Source organism: Calidris pugnax, unplaced genomic scaffold, assembly GCF_001431845.1.
Source record: "Calidris pugnax isolate Ruff unplaced genomic scaffold, ASM143184v1 scaffold219, whole genome shotgun sequence".
Taxonomy (NCBI): Eukaryota; Metazoa; Chordata; class Aves; order Charadriiformes; family Scolopacidae; genus Calidris; species Calidris pugnax.
The window spans coordinates 6,071,077-6,095,382 of record NW_015094507.1 but is presented as its reverse complement, the minus strand read 5'-3'; the positions used below and the strand labels follow the sequence as shown (position 1 = coordinate 6,095,382).

The 24,306-nt window shown below is 40.5% G+C and overlaps 1 protein-coding gene across 3 annotated transcripts in view; it reads right to left on the bottom strand.

The window, feature by feature from the left end:
• Positions 1 to 24,306, bottom strand: part of HS3ST5 (heparan sulfate-glucosamine 3-sulfotransferase 5) — a 189,836-nt gene that overhangs the window by 3,994 nt on the left and 161,536 nt on the right. For all 3 annotated transcript variants that reach the window (XM_014964378.1, XM_014964377.1, XM_014964380.1), the window contains one exon: positions 3,549 to 3,687. In XM_014964378.1, the coding sequence (XP_014819864.1) occupies positions 3,549 to 3,655 (107 nt within the window). In that variant the 5' untranslated portion in view covers positions 3,656 to 3,687. The remainder of the gene's footprint in view (positions 1 to 3,548; positions 3,688 to 24,306) is intronic.

Sequence of the window (24,306 nt, the reverse complement as noted above, 5' to 3'; positions counted from 1 at the left end):
TGATTTGCCGGGTTATTTTGTCCATTAAAATAGCAGTCCTTTGCAAAGAAAGGGTATATGACATTTATTATATCACTGAAGTTGCTCTCCCAAAACAGACAATTTCTCAAACTGGTACAGTAAAACTCCACAATTATTCTTCTTGAGAAAACCCACCACAGAACAATTAATCTCAGGGATCTATATTTTTAACTAATTTCTTAACAGCTAAAGTACATCTGGGCAATCTTAATGACAAGTAGCAGTGCTGTCTCTCCTGATCCAGAATACTTGCTAATTGGCTGCTAATATAGGTGTCATGGTGGTGAAAGATTATGAGCCTGGTTCCAACAGGAGAGTTTCGGAGCATTGAAACCAGGTGCAGAGGCTCCCCATCCTGCCAACAAGAGAGTCAGGCAACTCAAAGATTGGTCCAGATCTTCTCAAAATCACCAGGCACAGAATCTGTTTGAGCTTCCACATGCGAAGCAGCTCCATGCACTCAGGATCTGAAGGATGTTGGCTTCCCAGGGGGGAAGTGCTCAGCTCATCTGACTTTATGACTCAATGAATCAGATAAACTAGTGGTAATTTCCCTTCAGGCCTCAGAAAACTCCAAACATTCCCGCTGAAGAGCCTAATCTGAGGCTATTAAATGTGGGCCATCCCCAGCTCTCTTGTTCAAATTGGATAAGCATAAATTAAGCATAAATGAATCTGGATTTCTTCCTGAACAATTAGTTATTCCAAAAATCTATCAAAGCCACCCAGCATCGTTTACTGACAAATTCAACAAGTTTGGATTGTGCCCTGGTGTTAAGACAGAAGAACATTTCTGTTAAATTAATCTGTCTTTGTAGCACTTCTCTCTCTCTCTTTCACAACAAGTCCAAATAAAGGGCTGGTTTTTAGCAGTGTGTTATTTTTCACACTGGGTAACGCAAGAGAATGAAACTGAATTTTACTGCCATTGGCAACATTATATATGAAACCGGTGGAATTCACTGCTGCAGGAGGTCAGTGAGTCAAATACTGTGGCAAGATAATTTCATAGCCATCAGTAAATTCTGTGGATGTGCAAGCGTAGATTATAGCATAAGGTTAATTAGATTTCATTCCTCTGAGCATAAAATATACTGTTTCAGGGACCAGTAAGGAATTCTGCCTCCATTTCCAGAATGACATTAGTCGCAGTCAATTTTTCACCTCTGAAGTATCTCTGATGCTTTGACCACCAAGGGAAAGAAGATACAAGTGCTTAATTTGCAATGCACTTGGTGCTAGCTGAGTACAGTCTCCCTCTTATTCTGAGGAGATTTAAGCACCTGAAGAAGGCACCCAGTGACCTCAGATGGAGTTCAACATTACCTAGAAGTGGACCCTATGTAGCTCTATTTTCAATTCACTTTCTATGCACTGTGTATTCACACAATATTGTGTCACATTTTGGAGCTCAACTACAGTTTTCCAGCATTTAAAAGAGTGCTATTAGAGCATTAGTGCTGGCAAGCTCTCTACCAGTGTCTGGAAATCTCAAAGTCTTGTTGCATTCATTCTTTCAAAACACCCATCCTGCCAACAAGAGAGTCAGGCAACTCAAAGATTGGTCCAGATCTTCTCAAAATCACCAGGCACAGAATCTGTTTGAGCTTCCACATGCGAAGCAGCTCCATGCACTCAGGATCTGAAGGATGTTGGCTTCCCAGGGGGGAAGTGCTCAGCTCATCTGACTTTATGACTCAATGAATCAGATAAACTAGTGGTAATTTCCCTTCAGGCCTCAGAAAACTCCAAACATTCCCGCTGAAGAGCCTAATCTGAGGCTATTAAATGTGGGCCATCCCCAGCTCTCTTGTTCAAATTGGATAAGCATAAATTAAGCATAAATGAATCTGGATTTCTTCCTGAACAATTAGTTATTCCAAAAATCTATCAAAGCCACCCAGCATCGTTTACTGACAAATTCAACAAGTTTGGATTGTGCCCTGGTGTTAAGACAGAAGAACATTTCTGTTAAATTAATCTGTCTTTGTAGCACTTCTCTCTCTCTCTTTCACAACAAGTCCAAATAAAGGGCTGGTTTTTAGCAGTGTGTTATTTTTCACACTGGGTAACGCAAGAGAATGAAACTGAATTTTACTGCCATTGGCAACATTATATATGAAACCGGTGGAATTCACTGCTGCAGGAGGTCAGTGAGTCAAATACTGTGGCAAGATAATTTCATAGCCATCAGTAAATTCTGTGGATGTGCAAGCGTAGATTATAGCATAAGGTTAATTAGATTTCATTCCTCTGAGCATAAAATATACTGTTTCAGGGACCAGTAAGGAATTCTGCCTCCATTTCCAGAATGACATTAGTCGCAGTCAATTTTTCACCTCTGAAGTATCTCTGATGCTTTGACCACCAAGGGAAAGAAGATACAAGTGCTTAATTTGCAATGCACTTGGTGCTAGCTGAGTACAGTCTCCCTCTTATTCTGAGGAGATTTAAGCACCTGAAGAAGGCACCCAGTGACCTCAGATGGAGTTCAACATTACCTAGAAGTGGACCCTATGTAGCTCTATTTTCAATTCACTTTCTATGCACTGTGTATTCACACAATATTGTGTCACATTTTGGAGCTCAACTACAGTTTTCCAGCATTTAAAAGAGTGCTATTAGAGCATTAGTGCTGGCAAGCTCTCTACCAGTGTCTGGAAATCTCAAAGTCTTGTTGCATTCATTCTTTCAAAACAGGTTTGGGGTTTTTGTTTGTTTGTTTGTTTGTTTGTTTGTTTTTCTAATCCTGTCTCTGTGTAGCACCTACGAGGACAATCCCAGGCCAATTTGAAGGTGACAGAAACAGAAGTGTCAGTGCAGGTAGCCCTAGAGTTGCACTGTCAATAACCAGGCAAAGCTCAGCCTGGTCAAAAAGTGCTAAATACTCTTTGATTTCCTCTGCTGGATTTTCTACTGTTCTCCAGGAAAGCACTTGCAGAGAAAATGCACTTATCTAGCACATTCAACTCCAGAAAATACTGGCTAATTAACATAGTTAAAATTCTTAAACCCTGAAGCAGTCTTTCAAGTGAAATAGTATTCAAAACTTGACGAGCTACTCTGCAGGCTCATACTTAATTTTAACTATCACTGTAGCACATTAATTGCTTGCTCATAAATTTAGAACGACGATATATAAATACATCATAACTGTTTTGCTGAAACTAGAGGTCAACATACAGATGCACACAGACAAAAACGAGCCACTCTAATGACATTTTTACTGGGTGCTGTTTTATTTCTTCTCTGAAAACAAGTGCCAATGTGCTTAGAATACAAATGGACAGACAGAAATACTTTGACAGGGATGACCTGCAATTCTATTTCCCTACTCTCTTCTCCAAAGAGAAGGAAAGAACAATGAAAAACAGTACTAGAATAGACAGTCTTTCTGTCTTTCTATACATAAGTAGACACTAAAAAAGGGGATAGAAAAAGAACAAGTAAGAAATCAGGCCCTTTAAGCAAAACCGAGACAATCTGAGCCTATTTTTGATGCAGAGAGCAGCTACTTAGTGACTTACCTATCCAAGCTCCCAACTCTGGCAACTAGATATAGGAGACTTCCAATAGCAAGGCTGCCTAGTACAAAGAGCTTCTGTCTCAGCAACGCCTGCTGTTTGAATAGCATGGCCCTCCATCAATCTTCAGGACTTCTTCAGTCTGCAGAGACAGAAACATACAAAACACTCATCAGAAAGCAATATGTAGGGTAATGCTTAATCAGATGTTGCAAGGGATCAAGCCACACTTGCAAAATCTCTTCAAACTTCAAAATAAGTAGTTAAATTTTTTTTTTTGTTTGATACTGTTTTTCTATCCCACATGGTAAAAACAGGCAGTGTATCTGGGCTAGGATGATAATTCTGGCAGTCAATAGTTCAGCTACATACACCATTCCTAGGGCGGTCTGATAGCCATACCGTGGGCCTTGACTGTGTAGAAGCTTGTATTGTAGTAGGATCTCTTGTTAGGTAAATATGTTTAGACTTTAAGCCCTTCAAAAGCAGCCTGGGCTAGGTTTCAACACAGATTACATGCTTTTCTGCCAAGTGAGGCATCAGTAACCAGGAGTTAGGCTTGCAGGTCCTGTGCACACAGTTTATGGGGGCACATTTACTACGTCTCTAGTATTATTAGAGTGTAAGCTGGAGAGAAATCTAAGCCACTGTACTTCCTGATCTGTGCCTGCAAGCCCCTGATGACAGACCTGAGAAGCATGTAGCTGGGGCAGGCACAATGACCATTTTTCATCACCAGCTCATACGATCAGCTCTTCCTGGGCTGGACATTTGCTTGGGCTGGACATTTGCTTGGGCTGTTCTGTGGAGAAACCCTTAAGCACCTCATCTGCCTGACACCAGTCTTGGCTGTCATCTCAAGATCTGATGGGACACAAACTGTAGTCCTTGAACTGAACATGCCCAAATTCCCAGATTTCTGCAACATCGAAACATTGACTTAAATATCCTTTTCTGATGTGCACCAGGCACCATCTAAAGCCCACAAATGAGCTTTGCTTCAAATACTTGGCAGGCATGAATCAAACAATGTGACCTTGTGCCAAGAAGATAGAACCAGAATAACCAGGAGATCCCTAGGTAAGGTAGAAGGAAGTGCTGAGTGAAACCATTTGTCTTTAGCCTGACTCTTCCCTAGACACTAGGTTTGTGTTCAGGACTGCAGACCTGTTTAGGAGATTCAGAGCAGCATACTTAATACCTTCTTATAAGATCTGACAGCCTCAGAGCATAAAGATGACTTGGTTCTTCACTCTGTACCAATCCTAGGTTTTCTTATAAATATACAAGAGATTGTTCAAATCTTCTTACTGGCTCAGGGGATGTAAAGCCATATTGTGTACCTACCAAATGAATGCTTTAATCACCAAATTGATCCTATTGATATAAAAAAACACAAATATAAACTGGACTCACCTGAACTCACCCACGTTCTCACTCCTGCAACCAGGGAATGTTTAATGTATTATGGAGTAGTTCCAAGCAAGACTGGGATAGATTATTATAAGCATATAACTATATACAGAAGAAGAACGGGTAATGACAGTGCAAGGTTTGGCTGGCCACTGTTAAATAGAGCCTGCAAATATTTCTTTGTCCTGCCCATACTGTTGAACTTTTGGCCTAGAAAGCTCTCACAAGACTCTAGGATACAGTTTGGGAGCGAGTACAAGCCAGGGGCCATTCCCAGCAGACAGCATACATGTAGCCTCCCTGCCTGTCTTAGTGCTGGCTGAGTTTCATGGTATGGATGCAGGTCATTCCATACTGGTTGTCTTCATGGGTGGTAGAATAGTCATTCCAAGCACATTTGTTTTACTGCTATGTAGAAAGCCTTTGTAAGACCAGCCCATCATCTCTTGATAAAAGAGCCATGCAACATTGAAGCTCTGAGTCTGACTGAGACTCTAACTAAGTCTCTAACTGATGTGCTAAAAATAATAGTAACTCCTTATACAACCAGGTCATAGCTCAGTGTAACCTCTCACACAGGATAACCTATCATGAGGAATATATTGCTTTTTACATAGATAAAAGCAACTCTATTTCTTGGATAAAATCCTTATTGCGACGAGAATCTTATAAAACACAGAGTAAAAAGAGTTTGCAATGTAAATACAGAGACAGAAGAAGTATTATCATCCTTTAAAAAATAAATGAGGAGCAGGGGTACAGAGGGATTGCTCAAGGTCACAGAGAAAACCTATAGCACCAGTGAGATTCAACGTGCAATGTCTGAATTCCTGTCTCATGCTTTAACTACATGATAAACTTTTGCCTTTTTTGTAGCATACTTTTTTAACATTGAAAATAAGTGTAAAAATGACATATAAATGATGAATTATAGACATTAAGCAAGAAAATCCATAGCTGAAGCTTAATTATTAAGAAAAATGCACAGATACTATATCTCTATGTTGATATGCTACTGCTAATTGCTTTTTAAAATAAGATATTTAATTAAAAAGCAGGAAAGAGAAGGACATGATGATGACAACAAATTTTCATGTGTTTCCAGTTTTAAATTCCTTAGTGCTGCTCTCTCAAAATAAAAGTATCACTTCAGTATTACAACCATGATTTCTGAACTTGTCTCTCAGAAGACATATACATACGCAGCCCTCTGTACATGAAACTAAAGTGCTGTCCACATGTTCTCCCTTATGCAAGGTCTTGGACCCCAGTTAAATCCTACCTGCAGGCCTCACTAAGGTTGTGGAGGTTATCAGGCCAGAATGAAATCAAATTAATGACAAGCTGTTTACTGACATAGATGCCATGAGAGCTCATGACCACAATATTCATGTTTGCAATAAGATTCAAAGCAAAAAATCCAAACAAACCCGATCAACTGAAAAAAAAACCCAAACCCAAACCAGTTCCCTTTGCTCTGTCCCTTCATGTACCTGGGTACAGAAAACTTTTCCACAGAATGACACCCACTAGGAATGCAAATATAACATTATTTATTTGCTTGTATCATTTTTGTTATCACTTCCAGCATCTGAAGTCCATGGAAGGAGAGGTTGTGACAGCTGTAATACTTTCCTCAGATGTTAGGTTTTTTCATGAAAAAAGTTGTAGAAAAATAATATTTCAGCTTCAGAAATGGCTACATCTTGCAATGGATGTACCGAGATAGCTCTTCATGACAGAGGACTAAAAAAACACTTCTATTTAAGCCACAGAGTTAATACAACCAGAATGTGATTAAGGTGAAGGTCCCTAAGGCTGAAATGTTGCTGGAGACTAACACAGCAACACCTAAATGAAATGGAAAGAAGAAATGAAAAGGAACAAAAGAAAATTCTGGGACACATTATAAGCTGCACAAAGTTTTCTATAAGGAACGCATACTTTTAAACTTAGCAAGAAGCTGGAAGGCAAGATAAAATGTAATCCGAAGTGACAAGATTTTAGCAGTTATTTGAGGCAAATAAGGGTGTTTTTTAAAAAATTTTGCTTTCTGCTAGGGATGACAGCTGAAATGGCACACAAGCTACTAACCAGTAGAGGGAAGCTTTGGAAAGCCTCAGGCAGAACTGTTGCGGTAGCTGGATGTTGAATGTGAAACCTCCTACCAAAAGAGATGACAGTATGCTGTTGCACATCGCCAGTGGGCTTATATCAGAAATATCTATCTTCAACAATCTAGTTAAATATACATACGCGGAAAGTCCTTTCCTGGGTATCCAAGAGAGTCATGGTGCATAAAGAACAACACAAACAATTCACAGAGCGGAATGCATCATTTCCAGAAATGAAATGTGCACAACATGATGTAGAGAAAAAAGTGCTTTGTGATTTCAGATGCATGACTGATCTAACTTGTTAGATTGACATGGTAAAGGTAAATATAGAAGCTTCATTTAGCATTAGGAAGTAGCTTTATCAGTGTATTGATGTGAGTGCTTCAACCGACTCCATTCCCTATGTTCTCATCCCTGTTGGTGAGAGAACTGGGGTTATTGAGTGAATTGCCAAAAGAAGACAGTATAACTATGGAGAACTGTGATGATAATACCAATTAAAAAACAGATGATGTATGAAGATGAAGTGATCATGGATAAAGGAAGATATTACATGAGCTGGCCAAATAATGTGAATTTTTGGTGAACTCTTGTAAAAGTTAGTTTCAAGTTTATGTTAGGTCAAAGTAAAATAAGTAGGAGAAAATGGAAAAAAGCATACCAATAATGACAGTATTACTGATAAAGGTCTGAATTTGATAACACTGCAAATTGTGCAGATGCACTGAAAACAGAAGCTGTTGTTAACAATCATCTATTCCAAATAAACAGACAGTGAGACAAGAAGATCGCCAGGAACTTGTTTTAAAATGATCAGAGGGAAATTTTTGGACACATGGAGCAGAGATGAGAAGATGCTACTGATAAATGAATAGCATGTGGTTGATTACAGAGAGAAGCATAAAAAAGGAAGGCAACCAAACAGACTGAAGAGATACAGTCTTGATGGAGTGCTGTGATTAATCAAAGTGAAGCACAAACCACAGGCAAATATGCACAAAGGAGGCTGGAAAAAATAATAAATAGGAGATGTTTTTCAAGTTGAATTTATCAATCAGTTGGCATATATTTTTTTGACTTTGCATACCAGCAGGGGTCATCTGTTGACCAACAAATATTTGTCTTCATACATTGTGAAAAGATCTCTGCGTTTATCTGGATTTAAATACAGTGACTGAGAGAACAAGTCAGAAACTGATCACTTGGCACATTTCCATTTCTGTTGATTTTGCATTATGTTTCTTTAACTACAGGTTCTTGCATTTGTCACTGTGAGTAAAATTCATATAAAGCAAGCACTTAGACTTTTTCTAGTGTGGGAAATTAAATGGCTTTTGGGAAAGGAAGGTATTTACCCCTCAAATTGTGATCATCAGCTGATGATCCCCTTCATGGTATGGCTGGAATAGCCACTCACGCTCCTACTCTTTCTTTAGGCTTACCCAGGTCCTCCCCTTCCTCTTGTGCTTTCTCACCCCTGACAAAGGTCTAGGCTATTGGCAAGGAGAAGATACACTCCTGCTGTACTATTTCCCCAGTACCCTTCACTTCAGTGGTTTAATTGCAACAGTGCTACTGCACCATGTGGGCTGGAGTAAAGAGCTAGAATAATCATGATAAAGCAGAACATGATTTTTCATTAGAGAGAGGATTTTTCATTCCTAATAGCATTGAATAATGTAAGAACAGACAAAATTCTTCCCCTTGTAGACACAGTAAAATTAAAGGGATAATGGGAACTGAAAGGTTTGAAAATACCATTTTTCTGAGGGAAGGGCAAAGTGCTGAGCCCGCATAAATGAAATTTGGATTTAATTTTTTTTAATATTTTCCATAGTAGTTCATATTTTCAATATAAAAAAGAAATTTAATTCTGATGTGTAATTACAGTGATTCTTTTTTTTTTCTCTCTAGCATAAGAATGAGATGAGATGAACAAGATTAATGCACACTTGCTCAGTTCAGGATGTGAAGGAAGAAAAGAAGGAAATATTTTCACAACATGGAACAAGTTCACAGATTCAGGTAAATGTCCCTCTGTACTAAACATGTTCTTTCCACCTCATGACTCATATTGACTGAAAGAGTGGAGAATAAAATGTCAGCAAAGCTGACAGAACACAGTAAATGATGCAGATAAACTCCAACATAAAGATTTCCTATAATCTTATGCCACAGCCAGGACAATAACTTAAAAATACCTTTTTTTGTCTGCTATTGTAGAGTTTTGACATTTAGGACTGCCTTTAAACTGCCTTTGAAGCCAGTTCTTTGTGTGAAGAAGTGGTAAAATGCTTTCTCCAGAAAAGCTGCTTTTCTCTGGAAGACCATCCGCAAAATCAGCGTCTGTATGTGGATACTAGATAAGAAAACATATGTTCCTTTCACAAGAAGTTATCACACTATCAGTGCTGAAAGAGCATTTATGATTCATAACTCCAAGACCATCAGGGCTGGCTTGGGTGGTACACCCACATATCTGGGTTCTCCCAAGCCTATAGAGAGTGGTAATGGCTATTCATTTAGTCCACTGCCCACAGGAGATTTAACTGCAGACGCCCTCAAGACTCTTCTATCCATAGTTTAACTATCTCGAGGTAGCTTCTGTGTCAAGTGACAACAGCACAGAAGGCCATAACCAGCTCTTTATCACATTCCTTTCTCAGCCTGACCCCGGGTTTTTTTGGGTTTTTTTTTGCATCTTACTGAAAGACATTGAGCAAGATGGTGTTGGGAAGAGAGAAACAGCTCTAAAGCTCGCTGTTGCCTTTGCAGTGCCCTGTGCCAAACAGATCTGCTGCCAGATTGTCAGAGTAGTTAGGAATCTCAGACGCTTTGATGCCCTTGAGGTCTCAGACACATCTGCTTAGGAAAACTGCCTTATTGCATCTGAGCCGGCAAGGCAGGCGGCTGCGTTCTGCTGAATGATGACTAGGTTGCCATGATCCACGATTAGCTACAATGCTCCAGGAACACTTCCAAGAACATAGATCTTAATAGGACTTCATTAGTCCAAAATACAGATGCCTGTCCCCTTGCCAGCAGCCCGACTGTATTACCCTGCAATGCTCTTCATAGAGCACGAGATTAATCTGATAGGGTTGGCCCTTTTCTTTGAATTAATGGTGTTTCCTCAGCTGCTTCCCTCCTTTTCTTCTGAAATGATCACCTTCCTTGTCTGCTCCATTTCTCAGGAACGGTGGAGCTGATGACACTAAGATAGAAAACCTGTGGACCTGCAGTTCTGACTGTGGAAAGTTTATAATAGCTACTAATTTCACAGTCTCCAGAAGAGAATACCAGCCTCATTTCTTCCAGCTGGCATTACAACAGCTGCAACCAAAAATAGCAATCAAGAAGGAAAAACCAAAATGCAGTGAAATGGAAGAGGGAAGGAATGACTGCAAAAGTCAAAAAAAGAAATCATAAGGGGAGACCGGAAGCACTGTCACATTAGGAGTAAGCAGTTTGCTTTTCAGCTCTGGGAAAGACTTAAACAAGAATATTATGAATCCTCAGAGAGAAAGGTGAGCAGGTAGATATCTAAAGCTTTCTTCTGTCCTTCATTCAGAGTACTTCACTTAGAGTCATTAACAGTTTCACTGCATTGAATTGGATATAAAGAAGGCAGGGAGGTCTTGCTTAATACGTTTCGGCACTAAAAAAAATTGCATCTTTTCACATACTTGCAAATTTAAAAAGTTCTTTTCTGCTACTTCAGGTCAGGCTTGCGGACTATTGCTCCATTTTTTCTTTTCCACCCTGGAAAAAGTTACCCTTTTCCAAATAATTTCATACCTGAAATAAGACAAATGAAAGACACTTTGATGGTGTTTTAATTAATTAAAACCTGACAGACAATTTAAGTTAATTCCCTTCTTAGCTACTATGGTGGCAAAATCTAGATGTCCTTCTGCATATCCTTACAGCTCTATTTTCTGTGATTTTCCTTTAGAAAAGTAGCAAAACTGACTTAAATGCAAAAGAGTACTAGAAGTGAAAAACATTCATGGGAAAACTAACAGCAAAAACTTAACCAAGCTGCAAATCTATTTTGCTGGTACACTGCATTTACAGTAAAAAATGCTTGAGTAGATTTTCCTCATGGCTTTTACTCCCCAGTCAGAAAAAAATCCAGTGTATGAGGTAACACACCCATCCACCTCTCTGTGCATATATGGGCATATTAAAAAATATAATTTGGGTGAGTCTGAACAATTTTCCCCCCCCCCTAATCTTAGTCCTTGCTCCTGAGGCCAGATACGCTGGCCCAGCTACACTGCTGCCAGCCCCCATGCTACGTGTGCTGCAGAAATACCGACCACCTGCACAGCTGTGTCTTGCTCTGGCTGCTAAACTGGAGTAAGCAGCAGTGATAAGTCATTTTTTGCACTATTGATGCGAATGACCAGGTGCAGTGAGATGCAAAATTCTGCAAAACAACTAAATATGATGACATCTTTTTGTCGTCCTGTTCTCCTTCAGCTTCTGTGACCTGTTTCTTATGCAGCCTCAGCTTCCTCTGAGTGTCTTGTAGAGCAGGTAGTTCTCTCTTTCCCACCTGCATAGTTTTAGGTAGATCACTTGCTCTTCTCTTGTCCAAACTCATATTCTGGACTTCCCCATTACTGATGAGTTGACATCACACTACTGTCTAATACGGAGTACCTATGTTCATTCCAGATTGGTAGCACCTCTGTCTTTTACTCAGACTTATTCAGACGTCTCTCCAAAATCTCATATACAGGCTAAATTTCATAGGTCCTCTCTGCAGAACTGGCCTACAGATATAGTCTGTTACATAGCTATATATCTAACATTTTCTCATGGGTTCCCTTCACCATTTTATCTTAACTACTGCAGTGGTCTTTCCTCAGGCCTTGGTGAGTCTAACTGCTCCATTCACGTCCATTCTGAACAGCGCTGCACAGAGCAGTCTTGTAGCCAGTCTCTCTGACCACGCCACATCTGTCTAGACACCCTTTTATTGTCTTTATGCTTTGTCTATCATACCTTTCTGTACATGTCTGTGTCTGAGGGAACAGGGAGAAAGGGAATTTAAAAACTTGACCCAAAAGACCACTCAGTTATTTTTCAGAATGCAAAGTCTAGGTGCGTCCCCTGTAAGTCCTGACCACAACATTTCCCTAAGTAGTGCTACCGATTTTAAGGTGGAAATCTAAGTGAAAATATCAATGCCAGTGTAACCAGGGACTTGTTACTATGTCTCTAAGAGAAAGACACAGACCCATCGACAGTTTTCTCTGAAAATGGGTGCACTGTGATTTTCTCCTGTGCATGTGTTTTAAAGGCCAATAATACACTGTTATACTGGCCCAAGTGACAGTTCACAGCCCCCATCTGGGTGGGAAAAAAAGGGGAAACAAGGAGAGACAGCTCATGTCTGCAGCAGCCAGGTGTCACAGAGCTGCACGGTGCCGGAGAGTTCCCCCTAAATGAGCTCTCTGCTCACTAAGCAGCCCTGCTTCACTTGCACAGCCCATTCATCTTCCTCCCACTGGGCAGTGTGAGCTGTAGAAGTAACTGCTGGCTTGGGGCTGTACTCACTCTCTTGCATGTAGATAGCTTGGCAAATATGCTCGCTCCATGGTTTTAAATTAAAAAAAAAAATAAAACAAACATAAAAAGTCAACTGAAACCTCTTTGCACATGCTTTACTGGTGGGTCTCTGAGGCAAGAAAGATGCCAGCAGAGAGAAGTATGTGCTTCTGATCCTCACTGGCAGTCACACCTGAAAAATTCCAGAAGAGCTGCTCCTCTGCTGGCATGAGACTCCTTCTCTCTCTGTCTCTTTTAGAGTAACTTTTTAGGGAATACTTTTCAGTCTACCATCCATGGTCCTTATGCTGATTTCATGCTAATGCAGGTTGATTAACTTGGTGGACTTAATCTAACTTGAGCTCCATGGAACAGAAGGGATCTAATCCTTTCTCTATGTGTGCTTATAACTTAGCATCACTTTCCTAGGGATGTATTTATTTATTAATTTTAATTTTGTCTTTTTTTTCCTGGCCCATCATAATCACAGTCACCACATGGACTGTCCATATTTTTGGATATAGACACATTTTGTCTGCATGGTGAAATATGCTAGAAATGATGCCACTAGAAGAGGCTATTACTTGTATGTGACATAGTTAGTGGTGAAACAGTGAAAAAAGAGAGAGAAGCAAAGGATCTAGCTAGATGTAAAGCTCATGTAATTTATCCTCTGGCCTATGCAGTTCATGTTTGCAGTAGCCATTATTCAAGGTATCTGTCTGCTTTGGCTTTGCTCCTGATGCTCATTTACAGAACCTACATCCTAATACCTTTTGGGATCATGGGCTGGCTGCAACCTCAACACTGACTGTTTCATACAAATATAGAAAACTGTTTAATAATCTGCACAATTCAAAATAGATTAGTTAGGTGAGAATTAACCCTAGAATATGTCAATGTTTTCTATAATTTACTTTGAATCATATAAAAACACCTACTCATGTTCTCAAGGACCTCATATTTAAAGCTGCTGCCATATAAGCATACAATAGAGTTGAATCACTTTATTGTTTGTCTGTGAAAATATAGGTCCTAAAGAGGACTGCTTACAAATTGTGTAGCAGAGTGAGTGACAACTTGTAAATGTCTCAATAGGTGGAAGAGTTGATCTAATAATGAAAAAAAGAATACTCACAAATAATTTATTTGTCATTTGGTGGGGGAAAAGAAGACTGAATAATTTATTTGGCCAATATTATTTAATCATCAATAGAACTGGTAGAATAATTTATAAATTTACTTATGAATAATTTATTCATCAATTGATGGTAGGAGGAAATTAATGAAGTAAACAATATTCGAGTAACACTCAACAGGCTCTCAGAAGCAGGCAGGACAGCCAGGGAGGAGCTGAGGGAGTGGATCCCTTCTGTCAGCCTGTGTGCAAGCACAGCAGATCACCAAAGGGCAGCTGCTGATAGTCAGCAGCTTGCTGATAGTAGTCACCTTCTTTCCCATCTACCCACCCAGGACGACAGCTCTGCAAAGGTGCCCTGAGAGAGCTGTGTGATTTTTATGTCTCTTTGATGACTGTGGGAAGCTGTGTGGAGATCCCTCATCTGGTGTTTCACTGGATTCTGCTGTGATTGCTCAAGCTAGATGCTGCTCACTCTGACATGCGGCACCAGAGGCTGCAGGTGCCATCGCAGCCTTTCAGCAGCTTGAAACTTGTCACGCAGCTGAGAAGTGTGCTGTGCTCTGCTTGTGTGCCCAAGGTAGGAAGCAGAAGGTTTCTTTCAGAAAGCCGCTGTCCCCTGTGTCTAGATAGACCACCAAAAAAAAAAAAAAGAAAAGAAAAAGAAAAGCTCCAAGGCATCTTAGATTAAAAAAAAACAAAAAAAACAACAACTTAAAATATTTCATGTTGCATCCTTAAAAGGCAAATCACCAAGCTACTCAGATCCACAATAGATTAAAAATGTCTGGTCGTACAACTGAATTGTACCATGCCTGAAATCAAGCAACAAACTGCTGATGTGCAGAGTTAAAAATAACCCTATTGCCACCATGTCTTTTCAAAATGTGACTTCAGAAGTTTCTTGCTATGTAGTACATTCAAAAATACCCCACTGTCTTCATAGAACATCCACTGGTTTGCTCTGAGTTTGCGCTACTGCCATTGAGTGAATCCATAACATTTCCAGTCTGATCCCTAACCAAGAGCCACAACAGAATACTATTGATCCCAAAATGGCTGTTGTTGGTTTATAATCTCACATTGTAATAGCTGTCATAAAAATACAAATATAAAGTAGACATAAAGATATGAGCAGAAGGGTTTTTTTTCAGCTGAGAAGTGTGCTGTGCTCTGCTTGTGTGCCCAAGGTAGGAAGCAGAAGGTTTCTTTCAGAAAGCCGCTGTCCCCTGTGTCTAGATAGACCACCAAAAAAAAAAAAAAGAAAAGAAAAAGAAAAGCTCCAAGGCATCTTAGATTAAAAAAAAACAAAAAAAACAACAACTTAAAATATTTCATGTTGCATCCTTAAAAGGCAAATCACCAAGCTACTCAGATCCACAATAGATTAAAAATGTCTGGTCGTACAACTGAATTGTACCATGCCTGAAATCAAGCAACAAACTGCTGATGTGCAGAGTTAAAAATAACCCTATTGCCACCATGTCTTTTCAAAATGTGACTTCAGAAGTTTCTTGCTATGTAGTACATTCAAAAATACCCCACTGTCTTCATAGAACATCCACTGGTTTGCTCTGAGTTTGCGCTACTGCCATTGAGTGAATCCATAACATTTCCAGTCTGATCCCTAACCAAGAGCCACAACAGAATACTATTGATCCCAAAATGGCTGTTGTTGGTTTATAATCTCACATTGTAATAGCTGTCATAAAAATACAAATATAAAGTAGACATAAAGATATGAGCAGAAGGGTTTTTTTTCAGTTTTCAATGTGCTAAGTTTAACGGTGGATATATGTGCAGCTTGGGATGAAAACAGATACCATTTATGAATAGGCTAAGTGGAGGAATCAGCTGGCTTATGTTCTTCTCTCAGCTGCTACCAGGATTATTCCACTCTTTGTTCTTTTGTTAACTATAAATTGTAAGCACTGAAAATCAAAAAATGAGGGAAAGTTTATGAATTATACACGGTCACAGAGTTTATTAGCGGTCTGTGCTCATCCTCTTGGGAGTCACTGGAGGAAGAGCTTTGAGCAATTTCCAAATTTTCAAATGGGTTCTCCATTTCTTTATCTCATTCAGCTTTTGATATGGTGCATAAATTATTTATCAGGGCTACCATTATTTCGTTAGCTTGCGTTGTCCTCTGGCACCAAGTCTGCAGAACGATATTCATTTTGCATTTGCAATTACTAAACTTAAAAGAAATCAGTTAATTCTTCCTCTATTCAGCTTTCTTGTTTTGCAGAATGATGTTTGAAGGACTGAGATGTGAACAGAATTTTATTTTGACCTTGAACCCTAATTACTCTTTTCATCCTGCCATTTCACCAGAAGATGTAACTAAAGTTTATGTAAGAAATATTTCTATTTTCATTTTTCCTATTTTTTTTTAGGTGGGAAGATGGGATAGGAAATAAATTTTTCCACATCATAAATTCACCATTAAAGCTTACTGAATTATGTGCTATGTTGGTCAAGTTCAGAGAAGGATCCTCTTCTATATTCTTTAAGTCTGTCTCCTTGAAGTTAATTTTTGAGGCAGTTCATCTCATAGCTTCCCGGGTGCAGTAGCATCTCAATCGAACAACTTCTCAATTACTTCACCTTACAGAGCATAAAGGAGACACTAGTCTTTTCCCATCCCATGCCATAACATACAATATAGTCTTAAGCAAATGTTTATGATCTGCTTCCTCCTGCTTTACTCCCATGATGTACTTCCATCCCTTCCTGCAATCCCTCACCCTGGTCTGCTGATGCAATTACTAGGTAGCTGGGTACCAGGCAGATTTCCATTCAAAACTATATCCAGGTAGCTTTACACCTAAAAGAGTGTGCGAACGTACTGGAGCTACATCATAGCTTAGCCTGGAGGAAAACTTTACCCTCACTGTTTGGTACAAGAGCAGACTCAATTACACTGGTCCAAAATAATTTCCCCTTGTGCAGATGTGGTGTATCTGTTCCCTGCCCCTTCACGGGGCTTCTTGGCTGAAGCCCTTTTGCAAAAGAGGAGGAAGAAGGAGAACCTCTAGTGGGAGAGGGCTTGTGGCAATTTCTGTCCAGCTGTGGTTCCCCTTTTGCACAGAAGACCTGGAGATAGCTGCTTAACTATCCATGGCTGTGAGGTGGCAGCCGTACCGAGCAGTCAGCAGGGAGAGGTTGTGGCAGGGCTGCCTGTGCCCCAGAGCCGTGGCACTTCCCCACCTGAGGCCCCTGTCAGGACAGAGGATGGATGGCAGCACCACGCTCCTTCCCCTGTGCTGACAGCCACGCAGGTGAGCGAATTGCCTCCCGGCATATCAGCAACAGGCCCTATTTTCTGCAAATGCAAGATCACAGCCTAGAATAAAGAAACAATATTACAGTATTACCAAAGATTATTTTTTTTCTAGTGCCAGCTATGGATTAATTCACTGATTTCTTTCAATTAGTGCTTTCTCCTATCTGCAGGGTCACTTTAATCCTTTCGTCCTTGAAAATGCTTCTCTTATGACTCCATGAACATTCTTGCTGCTTACTAACCACCTTATCTTTCTCTAGAAATATTTGGGCTTTTGTGGGCATTAATATACTAGTGTTCTGCATTACTTCCTCGAGCAATTCTCATTCTTGAGAACGGCAGGCACTTTTACTCTTCTAAGAGCATTAAATGCATTGTGCTTGATTAAACATAACTTATTTAGTAGTTCTGTGGGACTGATCACAAGTGAGAATCCAAGCAGGTGGGATGATGTCAGTGGCCACACGGTTATTATCAACAGAATCAGACTTTGTGAGAGTGAGGTATGAGATAGGCCACTCCTTACTTCCAAGTTAATGGTCGTCATGCTGTCTAATTAATAGTCGCCTAACAGACTATGTGGTTGCAGAAATGTCTTTATGTTGTATTAAGAGAGCTAAGGAAGTTGTTAACTTCTGTTTTGTAAACACGGGTATATAATGGGCACAAAGGTACCATGAAGCTGAAGTTTTACATATGCAGGGAACTTTGATTTCCATTGCAACACATGCTTTTGTCCTTCTCCTTTGTATTAGTAGGTATATATTTTTTGTCTCCAAAAGGTAGTGGTTTGATGTCATTGCCAACTAAAGCTACCCACAGAAAGGATGCCACAGTACCCTCAGCAACGGTAGGTTTCTCAAACTACCCCATGTCAGAGGAATCATTCCTGTGGTCCTGCTGAGACTCCAGGAGCAAGGTAGATGTGTCCTAAGCAAACAGCATTTCCCCGCTGTGGGGTGACTGCTCCCCACTGCTCTCTGCTTCTCCCCAGTTGCCTGTTGATAGGAAGCCTCTTCCAGGGAGAAGCTGTCAGGCTTCTGCCCCATCTACCCACACTCCCAGGCCACTAAGGACAAGCCCATGTAGCTGGTCCCCCCTGCTGCCATGTCCAGCTTAGTAAGACCCAGTGAGAGGGCATTTCTTGCACCTGGCCACCTTGAGACCCCCAGGGTCTCTGTGCTGTTTATATATACAGGTCTCTGTGTGGATCCTTAGGCTAGTACTGCACAGCAACTGGCAATAAGCATCATTCCGCTTAGCTGCTCCCCAGAGGTGCCAATCCACATCACAATCCACAGTGCCCAGCTTTAGGCTTTTTTCACACTGCTGTGTGAAGAACAGGGCTGATTAAAAAAAACCCAACAAACAGCAGGAAACATACATTCACACTCCTTGTCCTAAAACCAGCCATGGAACTATGAACGTGTTTGTACCCTTTGATGTACCAGGCAAAAAAAAGAAAGAAAGAAAAAGAAATATCTCTTTTATCTCTAAGAATACTAACAGCTTCTTTCCATCTATGGAAATAACAAATACTTGCTTTAAAATTAAGTCTGTCGGATGAATATTAATGGAAGGCACTTCTGCAGACTAGTATTTAGTCTGCAGTGCAAAGGTAAAAAAAAGAAATTTAAGCCATCCACTCAATCATCTCCTGTCAGCGAGAGACTGCCCTGCACAGTGCTGTGCATCCCGCTCCTTCCAAGGTTACTGAGGGGGCCCGTCCCCACACGTGGAGCTCCCCCTGTCATTGCAGCCTCTCTAAAGATATAAGTGTTACACAACCAGAACAGCTGCTGGGCTTATCCCTTGAACAAACAGAAGATAATACAATTGAGTTTGCTTTTGGCCAAGGAAGGTCTGGCCTAATGCTTTAGATAAAAATGTGGATCAGCTTGTCTGACACCAGTTTAACACCTGGAATTCTAGAGAGGCTCCAGCTGCTGCCCCACTGCATTGCTATACCTTTCCCTGCAGTGCCCAGCACCTTGACAGCTGCAATGCTGTGAGGATGCCGCAGCCCCTCCTGCCTGTCGCTCTCTCTCAGATTGCAGCTTGGAAAAGATAAATTCATTCCACTGGCAACTTCTTCCTCTGTTCAGGGTTACCATTTTTTCCAGCAAAGCCTCCCCTTGCCAGCTAACAGAAGTAATGGAGCTGAGACCTCTGCTGTGACCAAAAGTGCTTTGAGCTTTACCGACCATCTGCCTTACAGGAAGGCAGATCTGTTTGAAATTCCCATAGAAGAACAATACTATTATTATTGCTAATTAATAGTCGACAAGGACACAAGGCCATTCCAAATCAAATTAAGTTCCAATCAAAAAAGTCAAGTGTGATTTCTAATTGATTGCATTTTAAAATCAATCAGTCAGGTTGTGTATGTTTTTTTCAGGAGATCCGACAGCTTACTGATACTTGTCTTTCTAGTGAGACTGAGACTGAAGCAGAGTTGTGGAGTTTTTCTTTTAATGGAATTGATTTTTTTAAAGGAAGATCTATTTTAATTAGAATTGTACAGCGAGATTTGTCAAGCTCATGCTCCTCTGGAAGTTTATTATGAGGCTGTGTGAAAAGAAAGATACTCTATGTGTTTACTCTCTCCCAAAGGGTCAGATGAAGTTAAAATGAACCTCTGTGCCTGCTGGCACATACAGACCCCATGAGGCTCCTAAATTCCTGCTCAGCAAAGACTGCTTCACACTGAGAAAAGGAAATATCATTGCCTTTCTTCAGAATGGCAGATTAAGTTTTCCCTGGTTTCCCCTTTCTGAGGATCAGACTCCGACATAACATATATGGATGCTAAAGAGCCCAGATGGCTGGTTCAGCTTTAAATTAATAACATCAGTACACCAGTCAGATGGGGCATGATACAGTTGTTGAGTTTGTTCACCCCCCCCCCTTCTGTGTGTTACACTAATAGTTTAATTTAGTGCTTCTGGCTCTCCTCTTGAACAAGTTTCAGGAGACTGCTGTTGAATAGCAGGTGCCTGTGTTTGGCCATGAACATTCAGAATTAGAGGGACAGTCTGCACTGCACTTTGTTTCAGACTGTGATACTTAAACTCTTGGGAAGTTGTAACAGTATAACTAATAATATTGGAGTTTAGTCTTTAGATGCTACAGGGGAGAGCTATTGCAAAAGTCTGCTAAATTCCCGGACTTTGGGTAGTGCATGACTGTATTTCAAAGGGAGGTTAGTAGAGAAAAACCACAGTATGGAGCAAGCACTCCTTGTTATGAGGATGAATTAAGAGATTCCAAATCATGGATCAGTGGAAATCAGTACTATGGGACATGCAACAGTGATGCAAGAAAATCTTGGAAAAATAATGCATCATTAAACGAGTCATTAATCAGTAAGGAATGATCCTCTAAATCAAAGAATCACAGAAGAGTTGGGACTGGAAGGGACCCCTGAAGATTATCTAGTCTAGCCCCCCTGCCAAAGCAGGGTCACCCAGAGCAGGCTGGACAGGATCGCACCCAGGTGGGTTTTGAATGTCTCCAGAGAAGGAGACTCCACCACCTCTCTGGGCAGCCTGTTCCAGTGCTCTGCCACCCTCAAAATACAGAAGCTCTTACTCATGTTCAGATAGAATTTCCTGTGTTCCAGTTTGTGCCACTGCAAAGAATCTGGCCCCATCCTCTTGACACCGCCCTTTAGATACCTATAAACATTGATGAGATCCCCTCTCAGTCTTCTATTCTCCAGGCTAAACAGACCCAGGTCTCTCAGCCTTTCCTCATAACAGAGACGCTTCAGTCCCTTGATCCTCTTTGTAACCCTCTGCTGGAACTCTCTCCAGTAGTTCCCTGTCTTTTTGGAAGTGGGGAGCTCAGTACTGGACACAGTACTCCAGATGTGGCCTCATCAGGGGACAGTAGAGGGGGAGGATGGCCTCTCTTGACCTGCTGACCACGCTTTTTTAAATGCACCCCAGGAGACCATTGGCCTTCTTGGCCACAAGGGCACATTGCTGGCTCATTGTCAGCTTGTTGTCCACCAGGACTCCCAGGTTCTTCTTCACAGAACTGCTTTCCAGCAGGTCAACCCCGAACCTGTATTGGTGCACGGGGTTACTTCTCATTGAGTCTGAACAATCCAGTTTATGTCTTGGACAGAACCAACATCAAACTATTTGGGACTTACCTAATGGAAAGAGTGACTTACGCTGGTACCTACAATAACAGAGAAATCTTCCTATTACCTGGGTCCCTGGACAGTTGTTCCTGTTCAAAATATATATTATTTTTTCTCACATTATTTTGTCATGTTCCCAAAGGGCAGTTAAAGTTGCTAGGGAATTAATATATATCTATTCCTTGCTATATCCTTCTAAATACGAGTAAAGACAGAAACTGGCTTTGGTGTGTGTTGTATTCTGGGGTTTCTGATCAGGTGACATCTCTCTGCTGTTAAGTTGAAGGCCATGTTCCCACAGGACAGTACAGTGCAGGAGGTTCTGTAACTTCAGCGCAGATCCAAGATCCACCCTCCAGAGCATGCTTTTCCTCTCTGAAAAACATACCTATCAGTCAATAACTGCTCGTCTCAATTCTTGCTTTTAGGAGAGGTGAAGATCTCATTAGATTCTTCTTGGACTGTCTATGTTTTCTTTAACTAAATTATATTTGCCACTGAAAAAGACCTATTGATTAATTTAATAGATCTTTTGTTCTTTTTGCAGATTAATGTCTTACTTTTTATCTTGCTTCCTTGTGCAATCTTCACTTCAGTCTATTTAAGCATTCTGAAAGCTTTATAGCATTTTTTAAACTCTTCATGCTTTTGTCCCTTATGCATCAGCTTGAGCAGGGGTGAAATCACACAAGCACTCAGCAACTACCAGCACAAACAGGTCCCTTCTCCCCTGGGGTGGCGTCTGGTGCAACGATGACAAGTGCCAAAAGGATTTGTCACTCAGAAAGCTGACATCAGGATTGCTGGACTAAAAGTGGACTCCAATTCCCAACAGGACTGGGCAGGAATATATATAATTTTCCTGTGTCTTTTGCAGAAAAAAATCTGACACCACTTCTTGATTCTCATCTCTCCTCCAGCTAGAGCCTTGGGAAGTCATTCTGGGTGTGAAGTTGCAATAAATCCTGAGGACTCCAACAGAGTCAACAAGAAGACAACTAATATACCAGTGTGATAATGTGGTGGGTAAAGTGACAGGGTAGGAGAAGCAGGATGTAATGCTTAATGATACAAATTCTCCTTGGTCAGTGCTCTAAATGTCAAAAGTCTCACCAGACAGTTTAATAGACACAGCAATCTGGCTTCAGAGCCACACGGGGGAAAATCACATACCCCCAGATATGAGTCTTAAATCATGATCTCGCAATGTGTGCTGTTGACACTGTACTGCATATCTAGGCTTTTTTACAAATTTCCCATCTGCAAACAACAATTTTCTTGTTGATATTTAGACATGATTGACATAATTCGACAATCTGGCTTATTAGTTTGCTTTGTAACTATGTAAAACGCTGACAATGATTATCCCAGTTGACTGAGGACATGCTTCCTGTGACACAGTAAACAAATGTAGCAAAGGAGCCTTTTTCCAAATGATTGCTCCAACCCCCTAATGAGAATGTTAACTTATTTCATCAGGGCTGCACTACGCCAAGCGTCATAATGAATCCTCAAGTCACACAGCTCCATTTCTTGAGCCTGGGGTACAGTAGCTAGAATTGTATGCCTACAGACTTTTCTCCAATCTTTAGCTGCATGCTGCATTATAATGAACCCATTTATTATACTGCCTGCAAAAAGACATTTCTTTGAAAAAGAAAGTATTTCCAAGATTTGGTTTCAAAACCTACCAAACTCCTTAGAGGAGCGCTTCTTCCTATAAATCAGTGTCTCTTAATGGAAAGAACCTGATGAAAGAATGAGTAATGATAGGTAAAAAAATAAGAATAAATCAACCTGCTCATTAACCTGCTTGCACAGTAAATTCTCTGTGCTCTGAAGGCCAAGATTTAAGACAGTTCCTCTAAATCAAAGGATTTTCATGAACCCTGTTCTCCAGTTCCCTTCTATAAGTTATGTTTGGGTAGTCAATGACCATTTGTAGGGGATGTTTTTCAGGTGTTCGCAAACATCAGCACTGATTTATTTGGAGAAAATAACACATGGTGTTCCCAGGGGAAAAAATCATTACTTTAGTTTTGGTGCATCTAATTACAATAAGTCTCTATCATACTCACCATCTACACTAATTATCCAGGGAATTGGCAGTGTTTAACAATGACGGAAAGAGTGCTCCTGTGTCCAATTAAGGTTTTCTTTGAGGATTAATAAATCATGTCTCATCAGCCCCACTGACCCAGAGGTGTTAATCTTCACCTTATCACTCTAATCTTAAAGCAAAATTCTGCAGATCAAGAGCAGCAGAATGGTTGAGTTAATTGTTCCATTAGGCTGATGAAGTCTTTATACCCATGTCCAATAACACACTATTCCCTGAGCGTCTTTACATACTCTGCTACAGAGCAGAAAACAAACAATAAAAGGACTGCCACAGCTCTTCGGCGCAGGTGTCCGGTAGCTTGGACTCTGCTCCATACTCAGCTGTTTTGATGTAACTGTGCTGCATTCAAAGCCTAGAGCAAGGCACTGAGAAGATTATAAACAGTCAAGAGAGGTTTTAGCACATCTAAATGCAGTAGCAAAAGGAAATAAATCATGCAGTCAATAATGAAAAGAAGACTTAACAGTTGTCTGCCCTGTAAACAATATCCTTGATTAGAAGGCATAAACAATACTGTTTTATTTAAGGGCAAGAATCCATATAGTTCACTGGGAAGAGTTTTTCTCATTGACAAGCTTACAGTAATCATGGAGAGCATGGCAAATTGAGTTAAAATATGCTCCTAACCACTACAATAAATTAGAAATCACTATTTAACTGTGCTCCCGGTGTATTTGTGTTTGCTTTTTTTTTTTGTTTTTCCCTAAGTAATCATGCAGGTTAAATTCTTTTGGCAGGAACATTCACTAGAAGTACTGAGCTTGTATTAAAAATCCATTTCATAACCATTGCTTTTCAAACAGTTTCTCCTCCTGATCTGAGTTAAACAGGAAAGGAAATGGGAATTGATACCTTTCAGAGCATACTTGTGTGTCACTGAACAAAGAGAGAGAAATGGCATCGAAGGCAAAATAATTTTATGGGGTGGGTAGAGGAAAAGGGGAGGAGAGCTGGATTTCTGAAAGGCTTTTGA